Here is a 19,162-nt window from a genome sequence, read left to right as displayed (position 1 = left end):
CGTGATGTCTTTGACTCTCCTGTTACTTCAATCTCATGTGACAGCAGATGGGGAAGAATTGCAGAATAAAAACACAACAGAAAAAACAAGTAGAATTTATGATGCCTTCATCTCATCCATCCTGTGCCTGCTGACAGAGGACAAGAGAAAAAAAAGAAGAGAAATGGGAGACTGGAGCTCAGCGGTGAGTTGTGCTGTCTAATTCATCTATTTCTCTCTCTCTCCTCACAGCAGCTGCTAGACACTGAAGTGAGTTCACTTCCCACATTAAGAGGGAAGAAGAGAGAGTCTGACGCTGATAAAGAAGAGAGGATCATTTACAGAGAGGAAGAGTGGAGCGATGGCCGAGGCACCTGATCAGCAGCAGCAGCAGCAGCAGCAGCAGCAGCAGCAGCGGCAGGAGGAAGAAGAGCAGCCAGCTTCTCCTGTGAGTGTGACGGAGCCTGATGAAGCACCTGAAGAACCGAAGGAGGATGTCCAGACGCCCCAGGCCCGACCTCTGTTGTCCATGTCCATGAGGTCCATGAGCAGTGTGGACCCAGAGGACGACACCCCCAACATGATTGTCTACAGAAAGGTAAGAGCAAGTTTCTTCATTTGTTTAAAAGTCTTTTTAGTGATGAATTTGTCATTGTGATCTCGTGGTGATGCCGAGAGTTCAGTTAGAGCACAGTTTCCTGTCTCTAGGCTCTCTGAAATATGAGCTTTTACTTTTAAAGATGTTGTTGTTGGTGCAGGGAGAAGCATGCAAAGACCTTTCCCAGAGCTTTTTATGTAGAAGATCTACCACATACAGAAGCACCACAGGTAGTCAGACTCAGAATTGGTTAAAGTTAGAAGACAGTAACAGGGAAGCAAATGGCTCTTGGAGTACAAACATGTTATATTGTACTGTGTAGTTGTTGCTCATCCCACTTTGAGTGTACATCAGACATGCTTTAGGTATCAGAAAGAGAATCAGAGTTGGTATATACAGTATGTACCATGTAGATTATACATGAATTACCAAATATTACCAAATACATTCTAGGACAGCTGATTTTCTTTACTTCTTGGGGGCAGCAGAAGCATGCTATAAACATAATGACATATTATCACATTAGCATGGATTTGGAGTTGTGTTTCTGGCACCTGGATGAATGTAAGTCCAATATTCTGTCTCTTTCTTGCTCTGTTTTGTTCTCCACTGAAACTTATTAGAGAAATATATGGCTTTTTTGCTAAACGATCCACTCTGCTCATCAGTTGGTTGCTAACTTTGTGTGTTAGCTGTTGATGCTGGGCAGGTGGTGGACGGTTGCGTTACCAGAGCTTTTTTTTCTCCACTGCAAACAGCTGCCTGCTGCAGCTGAAAATGATGCTGATGAGAGTGGAAAGAGGGAACAGTAACAGGAAACAGTTCAGATGTGGAGACTAATTGTTTTGGTATGGAGCTCACCATAAAGCTCCATAAAGCTGAGTGGAACTGGAACTGCAGAGTTGGGGAGGTCATTTTCCACTCTCAAATACACCTTATCATGAATTAAGCTTAAATTGCTGTTTGATGTTGAATGATAATCAAATCTTATAAGAGAATTAGTCATGTATTAGTTTACATGTGCTTATATATATATATATAGATATATAGATAGATAGATAGATATCTACATTTGTTTAGAGCCCAAGACAAATTTCCCTTAGGGGACAATAAAGTATCTATCTATCTATCTATCTATCTATCTATCTATCTATCTATCTATCTATCTATCTATCTATCTATCTATCTATCTATCTATCTATCTATCTATCTATCTATCTATCTATCTATCTATCTATCTATCTATCTATCTATCTATCTATCTATCTATCTATCTATCTATCTATCTATCTATCTATCTATCTATCTATGAGTTATGTGTTATAGTAACCACCTTTATTCAAAGAGTGTATATTGAAAATTGAAGAGTAAAGTTTCTTCAAGGTTTTGGTTTTACTTTAAAGCCATCAGAAGCAGGTAGAGGTACATTAGAACAACAGTCAGCACCATAAATAACTTATGATGGTTTTAGGTAAAGTCAGTAAAAATCAAAGTAAAACCAAAACAGAAAATTCCTCTGTACCTTTGTTCTTATATGGAGTGATTTTACTATTATATCTGTTTAATATCAGTGGATCTTTGGGGAATCTTGATAAATGAGTAATTTGGTAAATCAAAGCTACTAACGTGTCTATATATTAGTCAGATGAGACAAATAAGCTCAACTTTATGAGGGAAAGGTTGAAGAAACAAGAAGTGGAATCTCTTTGTGACACGCAGTGGGATTTTAGGGTAATGAGAGCCAAATTTTGAAAGAATGAATAATAGCAAAGCGTCACCTCTGGGCTCAGGTAGACAAAAGGTTCAGTTCATTATCTACTATGAAGGAACATAATGCCTGCAGGATGCTCTCCCATCAGGACCCCATCTCTGGCATCTTTCTTTTCACATCACAATTAATTAGACAATGATAAATGAGCGTTTAAATATGATACACAGAGGGTTCCCACTCCTGTTTTAGTAGGAGCATCTACCCCGCTAAGAGGCTTAAGAACGTGAGAAAGAAAATAGGTTGTTTTATGTGCGGAAATCAGTGTAGCCTCTCAAAAATATATAATCTAGAACTGGATAAAAGACGACAACAACAAGAAATCACTTCCAAAGGCAATCTTCTTCTTTTTTAAAATGATGCTGGCCTGAGAATGAATGCGGGGACAAGCGAATCTAGACATCATCCCCCTGCAGTGTTTTATCATGATAGATGAACTGTGAAGGAGACCAGGTTTGCTCGGTGGCCTGATGCTCTGCGAGTCCAGACTCAGCAGGGGAGGAGAGCGGTGATATTCCTGTCAGTAAGAGGAGACGACAGGCCAGGAAAACAAGACTCTGTGTCAGTATTACTACCAGCAGGCAACGAGTGGCCACATTTACTTATTTATAATGAGTGCAAAAACACACAGAGACAGAGATGGAAAGTGAAGGACATGGAGTTCAAATCATATTTTGAACAATTTGCAAGTTATTTCCTTGTAGCAGTCAGAGATATAGCATGTCTACAGAGAGTATATAGAGAGTCTGGCTCCAATAACTTTTGTTTACTTCTTTCTAGCACTACACTCTGCAATTGAGGATGGCAACTCATGCAGACTATATATACAGAGGACATTATTGATTCATTCACATATAAGAGCATTTTGCCAGAGCCCACAGTTGAGGAAATGCAAAGACAATACTGCTTGTGGGCATTATTAAAGGACAGTACAGCCTCAGAGCATCCTGGTGGGATGTTTCTACTTGAGCTATTAGTTTTTGTTGGACTCTGTGTCTTTGTCTTGTTTGGAATATAGTTTGGATTGATGATTGTGGTTGGCTGTGTTGAAAGGCTTTTTCAGTTTGTATTATAGTGGGGAACAGCACTAATATCTATGCCTGTTGACTACAGAGTTAGCTTGTGTCACCTAAAACTGCAAAATGGCTATACCGTATACCGCTGTATGCTATTACGTTAGCTACAATAAAAGGACTAGTCCACTATTTTGACTTTCTTTTCAAATGCAAAATTAGTAACCATGATGCTGTTAATGTGTGTTTTTGCTATACCTGCAGTGGCTGTTGTATTTTTCATGGAAGCAATTGTCAAGTTGGGACTTCTTGTTGGATTACAAAAAAAAAAAGTTCATGTTACATGCCTGACTTCAACCCTTAAACCCAATTCTAACCGTATTACCACAAGTTTAACCCTTTATCAGCATTCTGAGGAAACATTCAATTTCCAAAAAACACAGCAACTTTTAAGACCTACCTTTTGAGATTGTAGTCAATGTAACTTGCAGTCAAAGTTCAATTGGACAAATGTTGTTACCTCCTATAGTTTAAAAAAATGCAATGTCATTAAAATCAGCAGCGATCCAGTGAAAACTAAGAAAGCATAGAGTATAAATATGAACTGCAGTGGAGGCTTGTCACAGTTGTGTATGTCATTTTAGTTAATTTATTCATTGATGTAGCCTGAGCTTAATGAACTTGGTTTATTGATTTCTTTGCCCGACATACATATTCATTGACATTTGTACTCTACAATTTTATTCACTGGGCACACCAATAATTTCATTGTGGTAGAGGAGGATTGAAGAATTAAGCTGTTTTTGAATTAACAATCATCTGTAACTTTAGGTGCTAAAAGGAGAAATTGAAATATATCAATAACTGGCACAAAAGATGCTTATGTTGAGCTATTAATAGATTTGTTTTTTTTTATTGCAAAATGTATCATATCATCCTTTTTGTGAATCTGTATCTGTTGAAAAAGGCTGGAGCTTCAGCAGGAATTGCAAGATGCCAACGGCCACTGTCAGTTTTGATAAATGAGTTGCTGGTGCGGGCTGGAGATGGGGGTTCAGAAAGGAAGAGAGGGAGAGAGGAACACAGAGACAGTGTCAGGAACTGCTGGAGAGAGAAAGGTGAAGAGAAAGAAAGTATTTATCTGTACAGTTGGAGTGTGACTGAGTGGCAGATGGATGTTACAACACCTTTCTATACCACGCCTAGAGATCTCAGCTACTGCACAGTAAAGAGTCCTGGAGCTATTTTACGTTACACATATGGGACATATTACATATAATCACAGCTGTACATGCATTAATTACCACCTGCCAACTGCAGTGAAATGCCCTTTTGAGTTTGTGATATAAACATATAAAATTCATAACACTATAAAAGTACATCTATCTGTGATCCAGTGGTACTCAGGTTATAAATCTACAGTCAGTGTTCATAATAGAGACATATTTCAGTAGTTATTCTTACTTATGGAAGACAACACCCTCAGTCAAAATCACTATTTTTCACACCACACACACACACACATACTCGTTTCCATGTATCATGGGGACCAAGTTTGCAATCATCACTTGTGGGGACCACCCTTTCTAGAGGTTCTACAAGTGTGAAAAAAATTAGGTAAAGTAGCCATTGGTTAGTAAGCCTAAACACACACACACACACACACACACACACACACACACACATACATCAACTAACTACCTCCACAGTGTGTGTGTGTCTGTGTGTGTGTGTGGATGACCAGCAGATCGTTCCAATGCAATCAAGCTGTAGTGGCCCACTGAGAGCTGTCTGGAGAATAACATCCACATAAAGCTGAACAACAACAACAACAATGCAGCCAAATGAAAATGAAGTACAGAAAACAGAAAAGAAACACTTAGAAAGGAGGAAAAAAATGAGAATGCATCTCCATTAGTGTGATTGATCAGAGCTTTTGACTGGAAGAATGAAAAATGTTTCAAATCAGCTAAGTTGACATTGCTGTTTACAGTCAGCTATATTGCCATATTTGAAAATACGGATGATGGACCTACTATTATGCATTGGCTAAGGATTATACACCATAACAAAGCTGTTTATACAAAGAACATAGTCATTACATCCCTTGATTTGATGTCACTTACTCAAAAAATGATAACAATGTGAAATGATAATTGACTATAGCGTCCATACCCGCTTTTCTGCTTTAAAAACAACGATTTGGTCACAAGCTGAGCTACTGATTCACAACATTCCCTATTACACGAAAGGTTGCGTTGTTATAAAATATGTATGCCCCGGACTGTATTCCCATTAGTATTGCCGGATGAGTCATCAATCATCCAACAAGCATGAGTGGGGAGGAAAAATGCAAATCTTGCTCCCAATTCACCGTTTACAAAGCTTTGGCCCACAAAGTATCAAGCTTTGAAATAAATGTTGAGTTTGAATTTTGAGTTACTTTTCTTAGTTTTTTTGCTCTTAATTTGAACCTCAAACTTTCAGCTGGGGTGTGAAGAGCGTGGGTGGGATATAAGAGGCAAATATAAGAGCTGATTCTAGGTCAGTGCTTAAACAGTAATTAGAATGAGAGGAGAATGCTTCTTGCCTACAGGGGGGTCATTCATAAAGATAGAATATGACTCTTTCTCTTTTCCCCTTTCTCCAACCTTCCCCCATCCCCCATCCCCCCTTTCTATCCTCCTGTGTGTGTGAGTGCGTGTCATATACATCCTATTCATACAGTACATTTTTTGTGTGTATCTGACTGAATGCTCTTTTCTTTTACCACTAGATAATATTTTTGTCACCATTCCACACACATACACACACAAGCACAAGCACAAACGCACACAAACACATATAGAAGGCGATTTTAAGGTGAGGAGATTCAGTGCTGTTGACAGGAGAAGAGGGTGTTGACTCACCTTTTCAGCAGCCCAAATTCAAACCTGTCAGCCAGCATCTGCTCAGGCGCTGTGTGTGCGTGTGTGTGTGCGTGCGTGCGTGTGTGTGTGTGTGCGTGTGCGTGTGTGTGTAATAAAGGAAGAGTAGGGAGGAAAAAAGGGATGCAAAGTATTTGTGTATGCTGCTGTTCAAATGTATGTGTGTGTGTGTGCATGTGCCATTGTTTGGATGAGTGTGTGTTTGCACAGCCGTGTGTGCATTCCAGCGTGTGGCACCTTTTCTTTTTTCATTACTTTTTGGTCTCCAGTCTGACAATAGCAGCTGTTGAACTGTTTACTTAACAAGCTGTTTATACAGATACCTGTTTCCATATTCCTCTGAGCTGTTGGAACGTGCCTCAAAAAAGAGCTCGGAGGTTAAAAAGCCACAGTGAGGAGGTTGTTGGATGGCTGCCCTTGCAGCAGGGGTGATCTGCTCTAAAGACCTTTCTGCTTTTGAAGGACATTCTTGGCAGAGTTTGATTTTATTGCCTTTTTTTCTCGCATTTGGTAGAAGAAAACATTTTCACTTCAATAAATATCAGTTTGCTGTGAAGGAAAGGACTTATCACAGTTTTCATGCATCTAAATTGCTCAAAAAGTCCTTATTCTATAATTAAATGACAATATAGGTTATTCAGAGGATAAGATTTTCTTATTATTAGTCCCACAGTGGGGAAATATACATCATTGCAGCAAGTAGATAGCAAAAATAGAAGAGCATCAATAGAAAGAATAAAGAACAATAAATAAGTGCCTTTAAAAATGACTCATTCAATAATTCAACTAAACATTTTCTGATCCATCATCTCCCATATGGTTAAATTTAGGCAGAAACTACATCATTATATTTAACAGGCCTGCAATGATTTATCAGTCCACATAAAAATTAATTGTCAACTATTTTGATAAACAATTAATCATTTTGAGTCAATTTTAAGTATAAGATTCAACAATTCTCTCATTCCTGCATCTTAAATGTAAATATGTTCTGTTTTCTTTAGTCCTCTATGATAAACTAAACATATTTGAGTTGTGAACTGTTGGTCGGGATGAAAGAAGACATTTCAGGTTGCATCTTGGGCTGTTTGACAGAATTGTTAGTTGACAGAAAAATGGTTTAATTAAATAATTCACTGTTGGTATGTGATGGGATGATCTGAACTGTCCACTCTGATCTTTTCAAATTTTTCTGTGGCGAGGCATCAATGTAACATTATTTCTGCATTAGTTACTTTCAAAGAAATACAATAAAAGTAAGTTTTGAACATGTCATCACTTGACAGGAAAATTCTGGCTTGAGAAAAATATTGTCTAAATGGTCTCATGTCCAACAAAACAGTGTAATGTTATGTAATGTAAAATCTAATCTTGTTAAAGCCATTTACTTTTTGAATGAAATTGATGTTAAACAGGCAATTTATTTCTAAAACCTTCACAGGAAGCAGCATTTTATAAAGCCTGACACTGATTAATGATAACTTGTGTTTTTTTTAAATGCTATGAAACCCTTGAATGATCAAACAGAAATGTTCCTGTCTGTCATCCAGCTGTCTGATAAAGTATTTTCATGTGTGCCTGCTGGCTGCTTTTTCACTTTTTGGCATGTTGTCACTGTCCCCATCTGGAACAAAGCCAGAGGCCAAACATGTTCAGTGATTTTAGTGATGTGGTCATTGGTGTGGGAGAGTGCACCACCTGCCTCCTCCCATGGTCTTCCTTCAAGGGCCGGCACCAGGCCAACACTCCCACTTCTGCGCAGGTTACATCACAATGTAGCGGAGAAGATCGCCTTGAAATGATTTCAAACACTCAACGTGACCCTTTTTTTCTAGCACTGCCCACATTTTTGCCCCAAAATTGGTAACGCCAGTGAAAAAAGGGAACGCCTCCACACTTTGCAAAACTTTTTAAAACATCCATCTTACCTTTCAACATTACATCAGATCCATCTTCACGTATAAGAATCAACATCACAAACATTAAGTCCAAAAACATATTGTAGTAGTTTGTATGAAATGAAAAATGCCTTTTGAATCTTTTTTGATCACATCGCCAATCATATTGTGCACTTATCTAACAATATATGCCAAAAAATACACACACAAAAAATCTACTTCTTTTGTATTCTTGTGTCAAAAGCCAATCATGTTTCTTCCTTTAAAACAAAATATTAAGTGTGCTTACGTAGGCTTGAACCAATCAGTTTTAACCAATAGTATCATGACATCCACCCATCCATCAATCTTTAATGTTTCACTCGAAAATATGTCATAATACAAAAGTTAGATACCCGTTAGATATGAAATGCTGTTTAATCTGGACTTTAAAGGAAAATATATATTTTAATTTTACACAGTATCCAAATTAACAATAACTTAAAGTAATATGTTTTATTTTTTGTTGTCAGATAACATTAATTACATAACTGTAACATAACTCATAATGTTCAAATCAACAGAAGTAAACATTTTGTTACCATGGTTGTTTCTTACTGTAGTTAATTCTTGGGGTCCTCAGTTGATGGTCCTTGTATGTTAAATATGTTGCTAGGATCAGGGTTAAATTATAGAAGTACAAACCTGTTAAATTAACATATTTCAAATGTGTGTGTCAGCATGTAGAAATATGAAAATAGAACGCTGTCATGAACTTACCAACATTTTTTATACTTAAGAGAACATGTTTGATCTCATATTCTTGATTCAGACCTTGAGGTGTAAGAGTCTGAAGAGTGAAAATATAAAAACCCTTGTACTCTTTGGAGTGGAAGGGTATTCAAATCGCCTCCTCTACTCTGAGATCTAAGGTTGTTTGATGCCAGTGTATCTATGAGAGGCTACTGGCTGTTTTTACCTCTCTCAAGTGTGAGTAGGATCCAAACATTGTCCAGATTAAACTTTTGTGGCTTGGAGTAAATGTGCAGGCGTTTCCTTTGTTCGTTGAAATTGCTTTCTAATAGCCTTGCAGCTATACGTGATGTGCGTATAATGACACTCATTTCAGTGTCACTTTCATTTTTTGAGGTGCAATTATTATGCAAAGCATCTTTCTTGCAATAAAACGTTTAACATTCTGCAGACAGCTTTTTGAGTATAGATTCATTAGACTCAGAATGTATCAAAAATGAAAATAATAACTAAATTCAATTAGATTCTGTATAGTTATTATTTGTAAATACAATGAAGAAACAATACCAATTGTAGTTACTTAGAAAGTTAAACAAATCTATAAGTTTTTAGTCACAAAGATCAGAAAGAAAGGCATGACTTAACCCAGCTCACTCTCACCATTGAACGGAAACTCTGAAAATTGGTACTCTTTTCCATCGAGCTGGAGTCAGTGCTGGTTCGGAGCTAGTGCTAGAGCCAGTGCTCAGTTGGTGCTAATCCAAGTAACGTTTACGAACCTGTTGCTTTTCCACCAGCAAGGAGCCACGCGACTACAACACTGTATAATGTAGCCAGCACGCACCTTTGAAGCACTTCCATGATTCACCAGTGAGAGGCAGCAACGTGGCGCAAGGCATCTAGCCTGCCGGAAACGAAGAAGAAGAAGACAACAAATTATAAAAATAGTACTTTTAATCAACAAATCTTTAACCCTCTGTAAATGCCACGCTAGTCAGCTAATGAACGTTAACCCCGCTGGTGTGCTAATAAACGTTAGCCCCGCTAGCCAGCTAATAAACGTTAGCCCTGCTAGCCGGCTAATAAACGTTAGCCCTGCTAGCCAGCTAATAAACGTCAGCCCCGCCCCCAGTCCGCTGACGTAATCGGTTCTTGCTCTAGACCAGCAAAGAGTCGGTGCTTGCTCTGGCTCCCGTTCTGAAGCTCGGGGCTGAAGCTTTGGTGGTGGAAAAGCAAAGAACCGGTGCTTAGTCAGACTCTGGCTCCGAACCAGCACCAGCTCCAGCTTGGTGGAAAAGGGGTGAGAGCCACAAGTAAAATTTAAGTAATTAACATGAGATTTACAACATGAATAACATGAATGAGTTTTTCCCCATGTAGGACAGCGAATGTCTAAATGGAGAAATTATTCATTACATGTCAATCATTTATCCATTAGCTCCAAAACTAGTGGTCTTCATTTAACTCAGTTTACTACAACTGATGGCTTGGATTGATAGATGGACCGAAAACATCAATTCCTGTTCAATAATCTCATTTGTTATCTTAAAATGAGTCAGTGAAAAAACCTGCAAAACGTAGTAAGATAATTGAATCTATTGATATAATTAATGTAGAATACAAAGATCAGATTTCTAGTGTTTCCTTCAGAGTTTGAGGTTATTTTCTGCCTGTAAAACTCCAACTATAATGGAATTGCTGCAACAGGCATTAAGCTGTATTTGTTTTTCACACCAGCCTTGTTGAAATCCAGGGCATTTTTTTTTTGTCTTATGTTGCATAACTGATTCTTATTGGCTGGTCATTCTGCTCCTTTCATGTTGCTGTTTCCATCTTCCAAATGCTCTAAGACAAAATGTATCTTGATGTATTTCTGCACAATTTTCCAAGCACATATTATTTTTTTTATTTGTATTTTTATGTGAGCTGCCCCACTATGGCAAGGAAGACCTTCAGAAGAGGCTTTCTTATATTGCATACATGGCAGTCTGGATTTACACACATGTACAGAGAAAATTGAAGGTCTCGTTTAGAGCAGCAATTCATATCAAGTAGAACATTTTATAACCGGCTTTAATAAAATACCAGCAAATAAGAATGACAATTTACACAGACAAAAGGATTTATGGGCCCAAACTCCTTTGAAGAACCCCTGCAGATTGATTGCATGAAGGACATTTATGTGTGTGTGTGTGTGTGTGTGTGTGTGTGTATGCTGTGCTGCAATAAAAACAATTCAGTGTGATTTAACGTTACAGCTGAAAATTGATTTAATAACTGCATTGTTTATTGTTAACATGGTATGCAGGCTGCACTCGTGTCACCTGGTGATGACTTAGTTTATGCCTTTGAGCCTTTGAGCCCCGTTACGAACCATAAAATTCCAGTCATGCCTCGTCACTGCAATCCAGCGCATATTTATTAGGCAATTTCACATTGCAAAGATATTCATTGGCGAGCAAGAACATGAATCATAGCTCGCCGAGCCCACAGCTTCCTAGTGAACTATGATCAGTATCCAAACACATACTGCGGATCGACATTGTTACTTCGATCACGTACGAAAACAGCTGAACAGATTTTCAACCTTGCAACGCTCTTTATTTCCTGCTATGAAAAAAGGAGATTTTTTGTATTTATTTTGACCAAATGTTTGTTCTTTGTACTGGGGATTTTAGGGGAAAAACATAAAATGAAATGCATCTACTTGCAAAACACAGAGGTAACAATAGGTTGTTACATCTACTAAACCCTCAGTATGATGAGTGTCAACCTGAGTGTGTGTTTATGTGCAGCAGTGTTGTGCTGTGAAGGGTTATTCTGGGCTTATAAAGGAAGATTATGTGCATGTATAGATTCATGCTGCACTCAAAGTTGTTCTATATGCTTTTCCTGTTCACCAGTGTGTATGTGCATGAGAGAGGTTGTGTGTGTGCGTGCGTGCGGCTTGTCACTTAGTGAATGACTAAGCACATCTAATCACAGTGCACCCGCCTGCAGATATCTGAGGAGAGCTCATCACAACAGAGCAGGTAGAGAGCAGCAGGCTAATCAAATCAAGGTGATGGGGAGAGGCTAATTGGGGGAGTTTAAATTGCAAATTCTGAGATGACAGCATGGATCGCTTTTTTTCCTCTTTATATTTGCTGCTTTTCAGTGAATCCTTGCTATAGTTTATTGATGCATTTTTGAAAGACAACGGCACATTTTGGACATTGATGGCTTCTTTAGCCAGTCAAGGTGTTCAAGTGAATTTATGAGAATATGTTACAACAGAATTTCAAGAGTGCACAACTTACATTTGGATGTATACATAGAAACTATGCACATGACTGGATTGCGCAGGTATTCCAGTCATGTGCATAGTACCAGTACCATATACACCAGTGAGTGTATATGGTACTGGAGGTGTTTGGGTATATGAATTTTACCTGATGAATTTCATACATTTGTGATTTAACAGTGTTAAAGACTGTGTGGTTAATTAAGCTTGGAAGCAGTGGGTGAGCATGGATGTTATGTGCTCCTAAAAGTCTGTTGAAAATCTCATGAAGTCAAATTTTAGGGGCTTGGATCTCCTTAATAGAGAAAATGAAATGAGATCACTTTAATTATTCACACACACATTAATTCTCGGTAGTTCATTAAAAGTAGCGGGTCAGGACAGGGGTCTGGCCGCTATTACTGGAGAATCTGGTGCTGGCAGTCAAAAAGAAGCAGCGTTTCTTCCCTAGGAGGGAATGTTTCCTGGGCCTGTAGAAATAATGACATCCTGAGTCCCCACTGAGTTCCTGTTTCACTCGGTTCTAATCCAAACTAATCCTTCTCAGTGTACACTTACAGCTGCTCTGATTAAATGTGGTATTTTGGATTTTGAATGAGTAATTGGCACAATGAATAAAGGTTTGTATTTTTGGGTTAGGTTTTTTTTTTTTTTTTTTTTTACCAGATCTAAGGCATAAAATTGGATGTGTTGTGTTTTAATCCTTTTATCAAGTCAGACTAAAAATGAGGGCAATTGATTTTTCGTTGTTTGCCAATGATTAAAGAGATTTATTAAAGAATACGACACATGCTAAAAGCTGTGTTATATTTAATTTCTAGTCTTAGCTCTATAAACAAGCTGCTGAAAGCTGCTGTGTGACGAATATCAAAGCGCCAGAGCCCAACGAGAAACACTTTACAGCCAGATGCACTTGAATGAGTCAGATCTGAACCAGCTTCTGATTTCCTTGTAAACCCATTCACTTGTTTACTCCTATTTGACAGTGAAGAGGCGGGTTGGTACCACGGGTCTATTGAGGCATCAGTGTATTTGTCATGCTCTGGATGTGTTGGACAGCAGGTGTCAGAGGAGTCCACCTGGCCTTGCTTCTCTGTCAACACTTTGGATTTTCAGAGATTCATATGAATGTAAAGTGACTGTGCACAATCTGTAGATGCGTTTGGGAATTTGCAAGCATGCGAGTATTAGATGTACTGTGTGTGTGTGTGTGTGTGAAGGTTTTTGCAGTGAATTACCTTGATTTTTTTTTAAGACTGACAGAGTGAAACTGTACAAGACTAGTCAATTAATATTGCAATTTCGGGGCACAGACTCATAAGGAAATGAATGTGGTACTTTATTTGGAGATTTCCATTTAATTCGACTTCATACTAGAGAAGTAACATTTTTATGAAAGCTATAGTTATACAACAGGTTAAGACTTTAGATAACGAGCATTGGATAACCTTAAAATGTACAGTATAATGCAATGTTTAACCTTTAAATGACCCATTTCAGATATTTACTAAAAGAAAAAAGATACAAGGATAGAATTTCTCAAGCTGAAATATCATGGCCATGGCCATGGCCTAACGTACAAGGAAAAAAAAAATACTACACGATAGTCTCCCACACATGTCCTTCATACAGTTCATACAGTTTGAGCCTCATACACTCAGAAACATGCACACATACAGCCCCCCACCCCCACCCCCGAGTTTAGCCCAGATAAGAATGATTTATACCACCCTAGTCTTTATTATAGTGGATTTCTAAGATAAATTATAACCTTATCCAAATGAATGAATGACACTTCCATGATCTAGCACAAATACATTGCAACATACATAACATTAATCATATGTTATCTTTATTTTTTGGAATTGAGATAGACAATATATCTGATATGGAGTTTCTTTTATGTGAACTTTTATTTCTATATTGCTTTTAAAACCCCAATAATGTCCCGGGTGAATTTGACCCCAATAGTACCCTATTAATGTAACGTAATAAAAAGCTGAAACCTGTGGTCACCAACCTGTTTGACTTGTTACTGCTGTTAGCGCTGTCAGCAGTTTCATCAAGAGTATCCAAAATAATCCAACATGCAGTGTTTCACAAAAAAGCAAATGTCAAAACATGAATACAAATTTGTGCTAATGTGTTCTTCTTTCCTACCCCAACAATCATCACATGACCCCATACTGTAGATTTTTCCTTGGGTTCCCTTTAGAGGGGGCCTGACTATTTTGATATTTTTTAAATAGTTAAAACTGGCATCTAAAGGCTACTCCTACATGTAATGTGTTATATATATTAGATACAAGGGCCATTTTCTTACTGTTTGCATTAGATGTTTTTGATTTTGCTCAAAATATTTTAATTGAACTAAAGCAGATTTGACTTATGGAGCATTTTTCCACTGGTGTTTTGGTACTTCAGCTTAAAGAAAGGATCAGAGTATTTCTTTAAGTGACTGCTGAAAATAGTATCGTCTATCATTTGGCTCCAGTTTTCTCCCACCATCAAAAACATGTATGTTAGGTTAATTGTCCTGTCAGCCCCCCCGACCAAAGGCATTGATATAGAACTGGATTTGGTCCCCAGGCACTGCACAGTGGCTGCCCACTGCTCCTATTACTTAGGATGGGTTAAATGCAGAGGTCGAATTTCACTGTACAACTGTATGTGTGACAAATTCAGTAGCTTTATCTTTATGTGTGCAATATTGTAGCACAGTAATAAGAAAAACACCATTTCAACTTTTATTTTAATGCTATATTTACTCAGGATTTAACAATTTTATTATTAACCCAATAGAATTTGGTTTGAAGGCAGGGGTTGAATAAATAAAAAAGGAATAATCACAGGAACTCGCTGTTGACAATGAACAACAATCTGTAGTCAAACCATAAAAGCAATATAAGAAAAAAACAAACTATATATTAAGCCAAAAAATTTTTTTTCAATATCTATTTACCACAAATGCTGGAATACTTCCTGTTTTCTGTAAGTGTAGCCGTGTGTGTGTGTGTGTGTGTGTGTGTGTGTGTGTGTGTGTGTGTGTGTGTGTGTTAGTGTGTGCACAGGTGTGTGTGTGTGTGTGTGTGTGTGTGTGTGTGTGTGTGTATTGTATGTGAAAGATATTTATGATGCACATGGTGACTCACAACAAATAATGAGCACGGGCAAAAACACTCGATAAGCAAGCGGTTTGTTGTTTATCGGGGTTTTGTAGCGCCATAATTCTTTGTTGTTCACACAGTGGCCTTGTCCCGAGAGCAAATTGTTTAATCCCTAATTAATCTCACAGATATTCATGGTGTAATAGGGATTAACATATTGTTTTGTTGGGAAAACAATGACGCAGGCGTTTTCTGGGCTGTAATGAGACATGGTGTATCCTCCCCTCTCGTCAGATTTTGGCAGAAATTACAGAGGACTGCAGATCAAAGGACTCCAACTACACAAAGAACATTTGAGTTTGAACATGTACACACACATTTCACATTCGCACACGCACACATCGCCGCCCCACATTCAGAGACAATTACGATGACAAAGAGATAGTGAGGGAGAGAAACGGCAGGGTTTTATTGAGTGGAATTAAATATACATATAGAAAGGTGTTAATATTGGGATGGAAGGTCGAGCTCAACGGCGAATTAATACACCTGCAGTGATTATTGTGCTAATGTACTGTAGAGCTGCCTTAGTCCAGTGTGGTGACACCTGTTTTGCTCATCAGTAGCAGGAAAGCTGGCAGACAGAGCCAAAATAATGAGGCAGCACTGTCCATTCAGAACAGTCTCTTGTTTCGTCCTCCAGCTGGGGCGGGATGGTCCTGACTACAGAGGTACCAAAATATTAAGTATGTTTGAATTAAACAATAGAGGTGTTACATGCAGGATTTGAACATCAATAAATCATCTCCACGTTAGTTTTGAGGCACAGTCACAAATATCCCGAGCTCTGAGTCTCCTTTTCACTGCATTTTTCATGTACTTGCTGCAGCAGATTTATTGTTAATCCTTCTGGATAACATATTCAATCTATGCATATGACAGGATGTGTTATATATGCAATGGCTACAGTGTGGATTTTGTGTCAGATTAGATAGATTTGTATTGGGTGAAGTTATTTTCATGTAGAGCAGCTGTAGTGTACAAGATCATGTACAGCAGTCCACTCTGTATTTGGAATGTCACAAAGAAATTGCCATAGCATAGAAGTAATTGTTAAAAACCCCAAAGATGTGTTAAAGGTGTTAGTAGATGCATTTGTGTAGTTTAGACGAAGCTAGGCTAGCTGTTTCCCCACATGTTCAGTTTTCATGCAACCCTATCTCCTAAAAGTTGGGTTTGAATTGGCTATACTGGTCCACACCATGAGCCACCATAATGCCACATACAGCATGAAACTAATGCTGTATGGATCCAGGCCAGTATTGTGTCTTGGTGAAGTGGAGACAATATAATAGGGCTTTACTCGAGTGTCTGAGGGAGCTCAGGGGTCGGCTGGAGCCAAGGTAGCAGAGGTTGAAGCGCCAAGTGGCAGGTTATGATTAATGAATGTGAACTTTTATCAGGCACGTTCCTCGCACTGCCCTGGGTCCATTAGAGAACTTGGATGGACACACAAAAATATAACACACACACACAAAGTGAAAAGACAACCCACACTTAACTGATGGATGATATGGAAGTACCACCACACATCGTTTTTCCATTAGTGTCTCCTCTCATTCTCTTTTTCTGCCTACCCCAATCAATCTTCAGCTGTATGCCTTCCTTCTCCTCTGTTTTAACCTAGATGGGTAGTGGTTCGCACCTTGGCTTCTATGCTCTAACCAGCTTTATTTCCTCCCTTTTTGTTTTCTAAGAGACTGTACAATATGCAAAGTATTGGCACTATTCTGGCTTTTCATGCATTTCTCAGTACAGCCTCAGACTCAGTTAGTTCTTTCTATTGATATGACTCAGGGATACCTCATACATGATTAACAATCACTGAGAGCATTATGGATCTATGAAGAGCAGATTAGATTGTTGTATTGTAACACATTTGGATCACAGAGGCCACTTAATACGTTACATAAATCATTGCAGCATTCATTTTTCAGGGTTATTATCATCGTAAAAGACAAAGAACATAAACACTTTAATAGACACTTACCCTGTTTGTTCACTCAATGTTATATTGTTCAACATTAAGATAGAATCTGCAGGAAATATGCTGGATTTATTTACAGCATAAAAAATAGATATGGCTATGAGCTTTGAGCTACCGTATGATACGCACATAGCTGCTTTTTCCAGTGTTAACACAGCAAGTAGCATTCATATGAAGAGAAGAGCATGATGGATTGTTTGGGTATGCGGTTTATGTTGTTAGGCTTAGACCACTCAAACTTGGGAAATGCTGTGGTTTGGTTAAAGGTTAATGTCCTGCCTTGTGCTTCATCCAAGACCTTGATCTTTTCCCCAACCTTAACAACGTGCTTTGAGTTGCTTAAAGATATCCATTATTACTGTGTTGGTTAGTCACTAGTATGCAGTCATGGAGTAACTTGGACTCCGACATCATCATCTTTGAATTCATTGTGTTATAATGACACAATTTTATAGTTGTGATTGAATTTCTTTTCCTCATTACGTCAAATAAATTAAACTAAACTAAACCATATAAATGTTAATCATAGTTGCCAGAAGCAGATATATTGGGAAAAGGGAAAACAAATTAAATACTGTCTTGCAGATATGCTCAATACAAACCTTTTTATGGAGGCGGTGTACACCTTTAAGCTATGGTGTTTCCTACAAATCAATTGTTGTAAATTAGTTGTATATGGTTATATTTTTCTATAGTTTTTCTCCCATCCCCCTAGCCAGCCTTTGCCTTTTACTGCTCTGTCCTCTCCCTCATTCCCCCTCTCTATCTGTTTCTTATTGTACAGTTTAGTTTCACTGCTGGCACAGAATAATACTTCAGTAAAGTGAGAAGTAGGACAGGCTGTCTCTCAGCTCCACTGGGAAAAGAGCCAAGAGAAACTCAGGAGCTCAGTAAATGTGAAGTTATTGGGGTTAAAACTACTGTAGCCTCGTCTCAAGTTTGACCCATCTTCAGTAGGTAAAGACTTCTGATACTCGTGGATACAAGGACAGTTTGTGAATGAGTTCTAGCCTCATTAGCTTTGAACAAGTGAGTGAAGTGTTACAGGGGATAGATCTTTTGAATCAACCAGTCTCCTCAAGTGTTGTTTCTGCCAGGGACACAGACATCAAAAGGTAATAGTACAGCTATACAGGTGCTTCTTTCTGTGGCAATATAGAATATCCTCTCAAAAAAACAAGCAGGGAACATTGCAATCCCCCCTATGGGAATCAGTTTAGACATACAGACCCTCCAGGGTCCATAAGAAGAGAGCAAAATCAAAGCAGGTTAGGGTTGATGAAGCCAACAACAACAGGAGCAGTGGCATTTGTCAAGATAGAGAACCTAAGTGAGTGAGATGGCCTGTAAGGAAGCCAAAACACTGCAGGGATGATGTGACAGGCGTGGTTGGCTTGCTGTCAGCTGACACATTATGACTTGTGACTTACCTTCTGTTCACACATACGGACTCAAATACTGGAAGCGCCACAGGATTGCTTTCATTGTGAACTGAACCTGGAAATAACATCCTTGTGCCACCCACCGTGACTCAAGACTCAAAAGTAACCCGGAGGCACAATGTGGGGAAGTCTAGAAAGGTTCAGCTTTATGTCAGTATCTCCAAGTTCAAAGTAAAGGTTGCTGCAGAACTTCTATTGCCCCCAAAATGGCAATGGTTGTACTGTGCCTTGTAATTTTTGAAGTTGTACCACGATGTACCACGATGTACCATGATGTACCATGTAGTTAAAAGTATTAAAAGGAAATGCTGAACTTTTGGGAAAAAAAGTATCTATTCTTCCCAAAACACATACAGGCACATGACTTC

General features: G+C 38.5%; 1 protein-coding gene across 1 annotated transcript in view; it reads left to right on the top strand.

The window, feature by feature from the left end:
• The first annotated feature begins 340 nt into the window (after positions 1-340).
• Positions 341-19,162, top strand: part of LOC128376734 (regulator of G-protein signaling 6-like) — a 77,925-nt gene continuing 59,103 nt past the window's right edge. The window contains exon 1 of the mRNA XM_053336549.1: positions 341-577. Within this exon, the coding sequence (XP_053192524.1) occupies positions 341-577 (237 nt within the window). The remainder of the gene's footprint in view (positions 578-19,162) is intronic.

The sequence above is a fragment of the Scomber japonicus genome, chromosome 17 (assembly GCF_027409825.1).
Source record: "Scomber japonicus isolate fScoJap1 chromosome 17, fScoJap1.pri, whole genome shotgun sequence".
NCBI lineage: Eukaryota > Metazoa > Chordata > Actinopteri > Scombriformes > Scombridae > Scomber > Scomber japonicus.
This window is presented reverse-complemented; position numbering and strand designations above follow the sequence as displayed.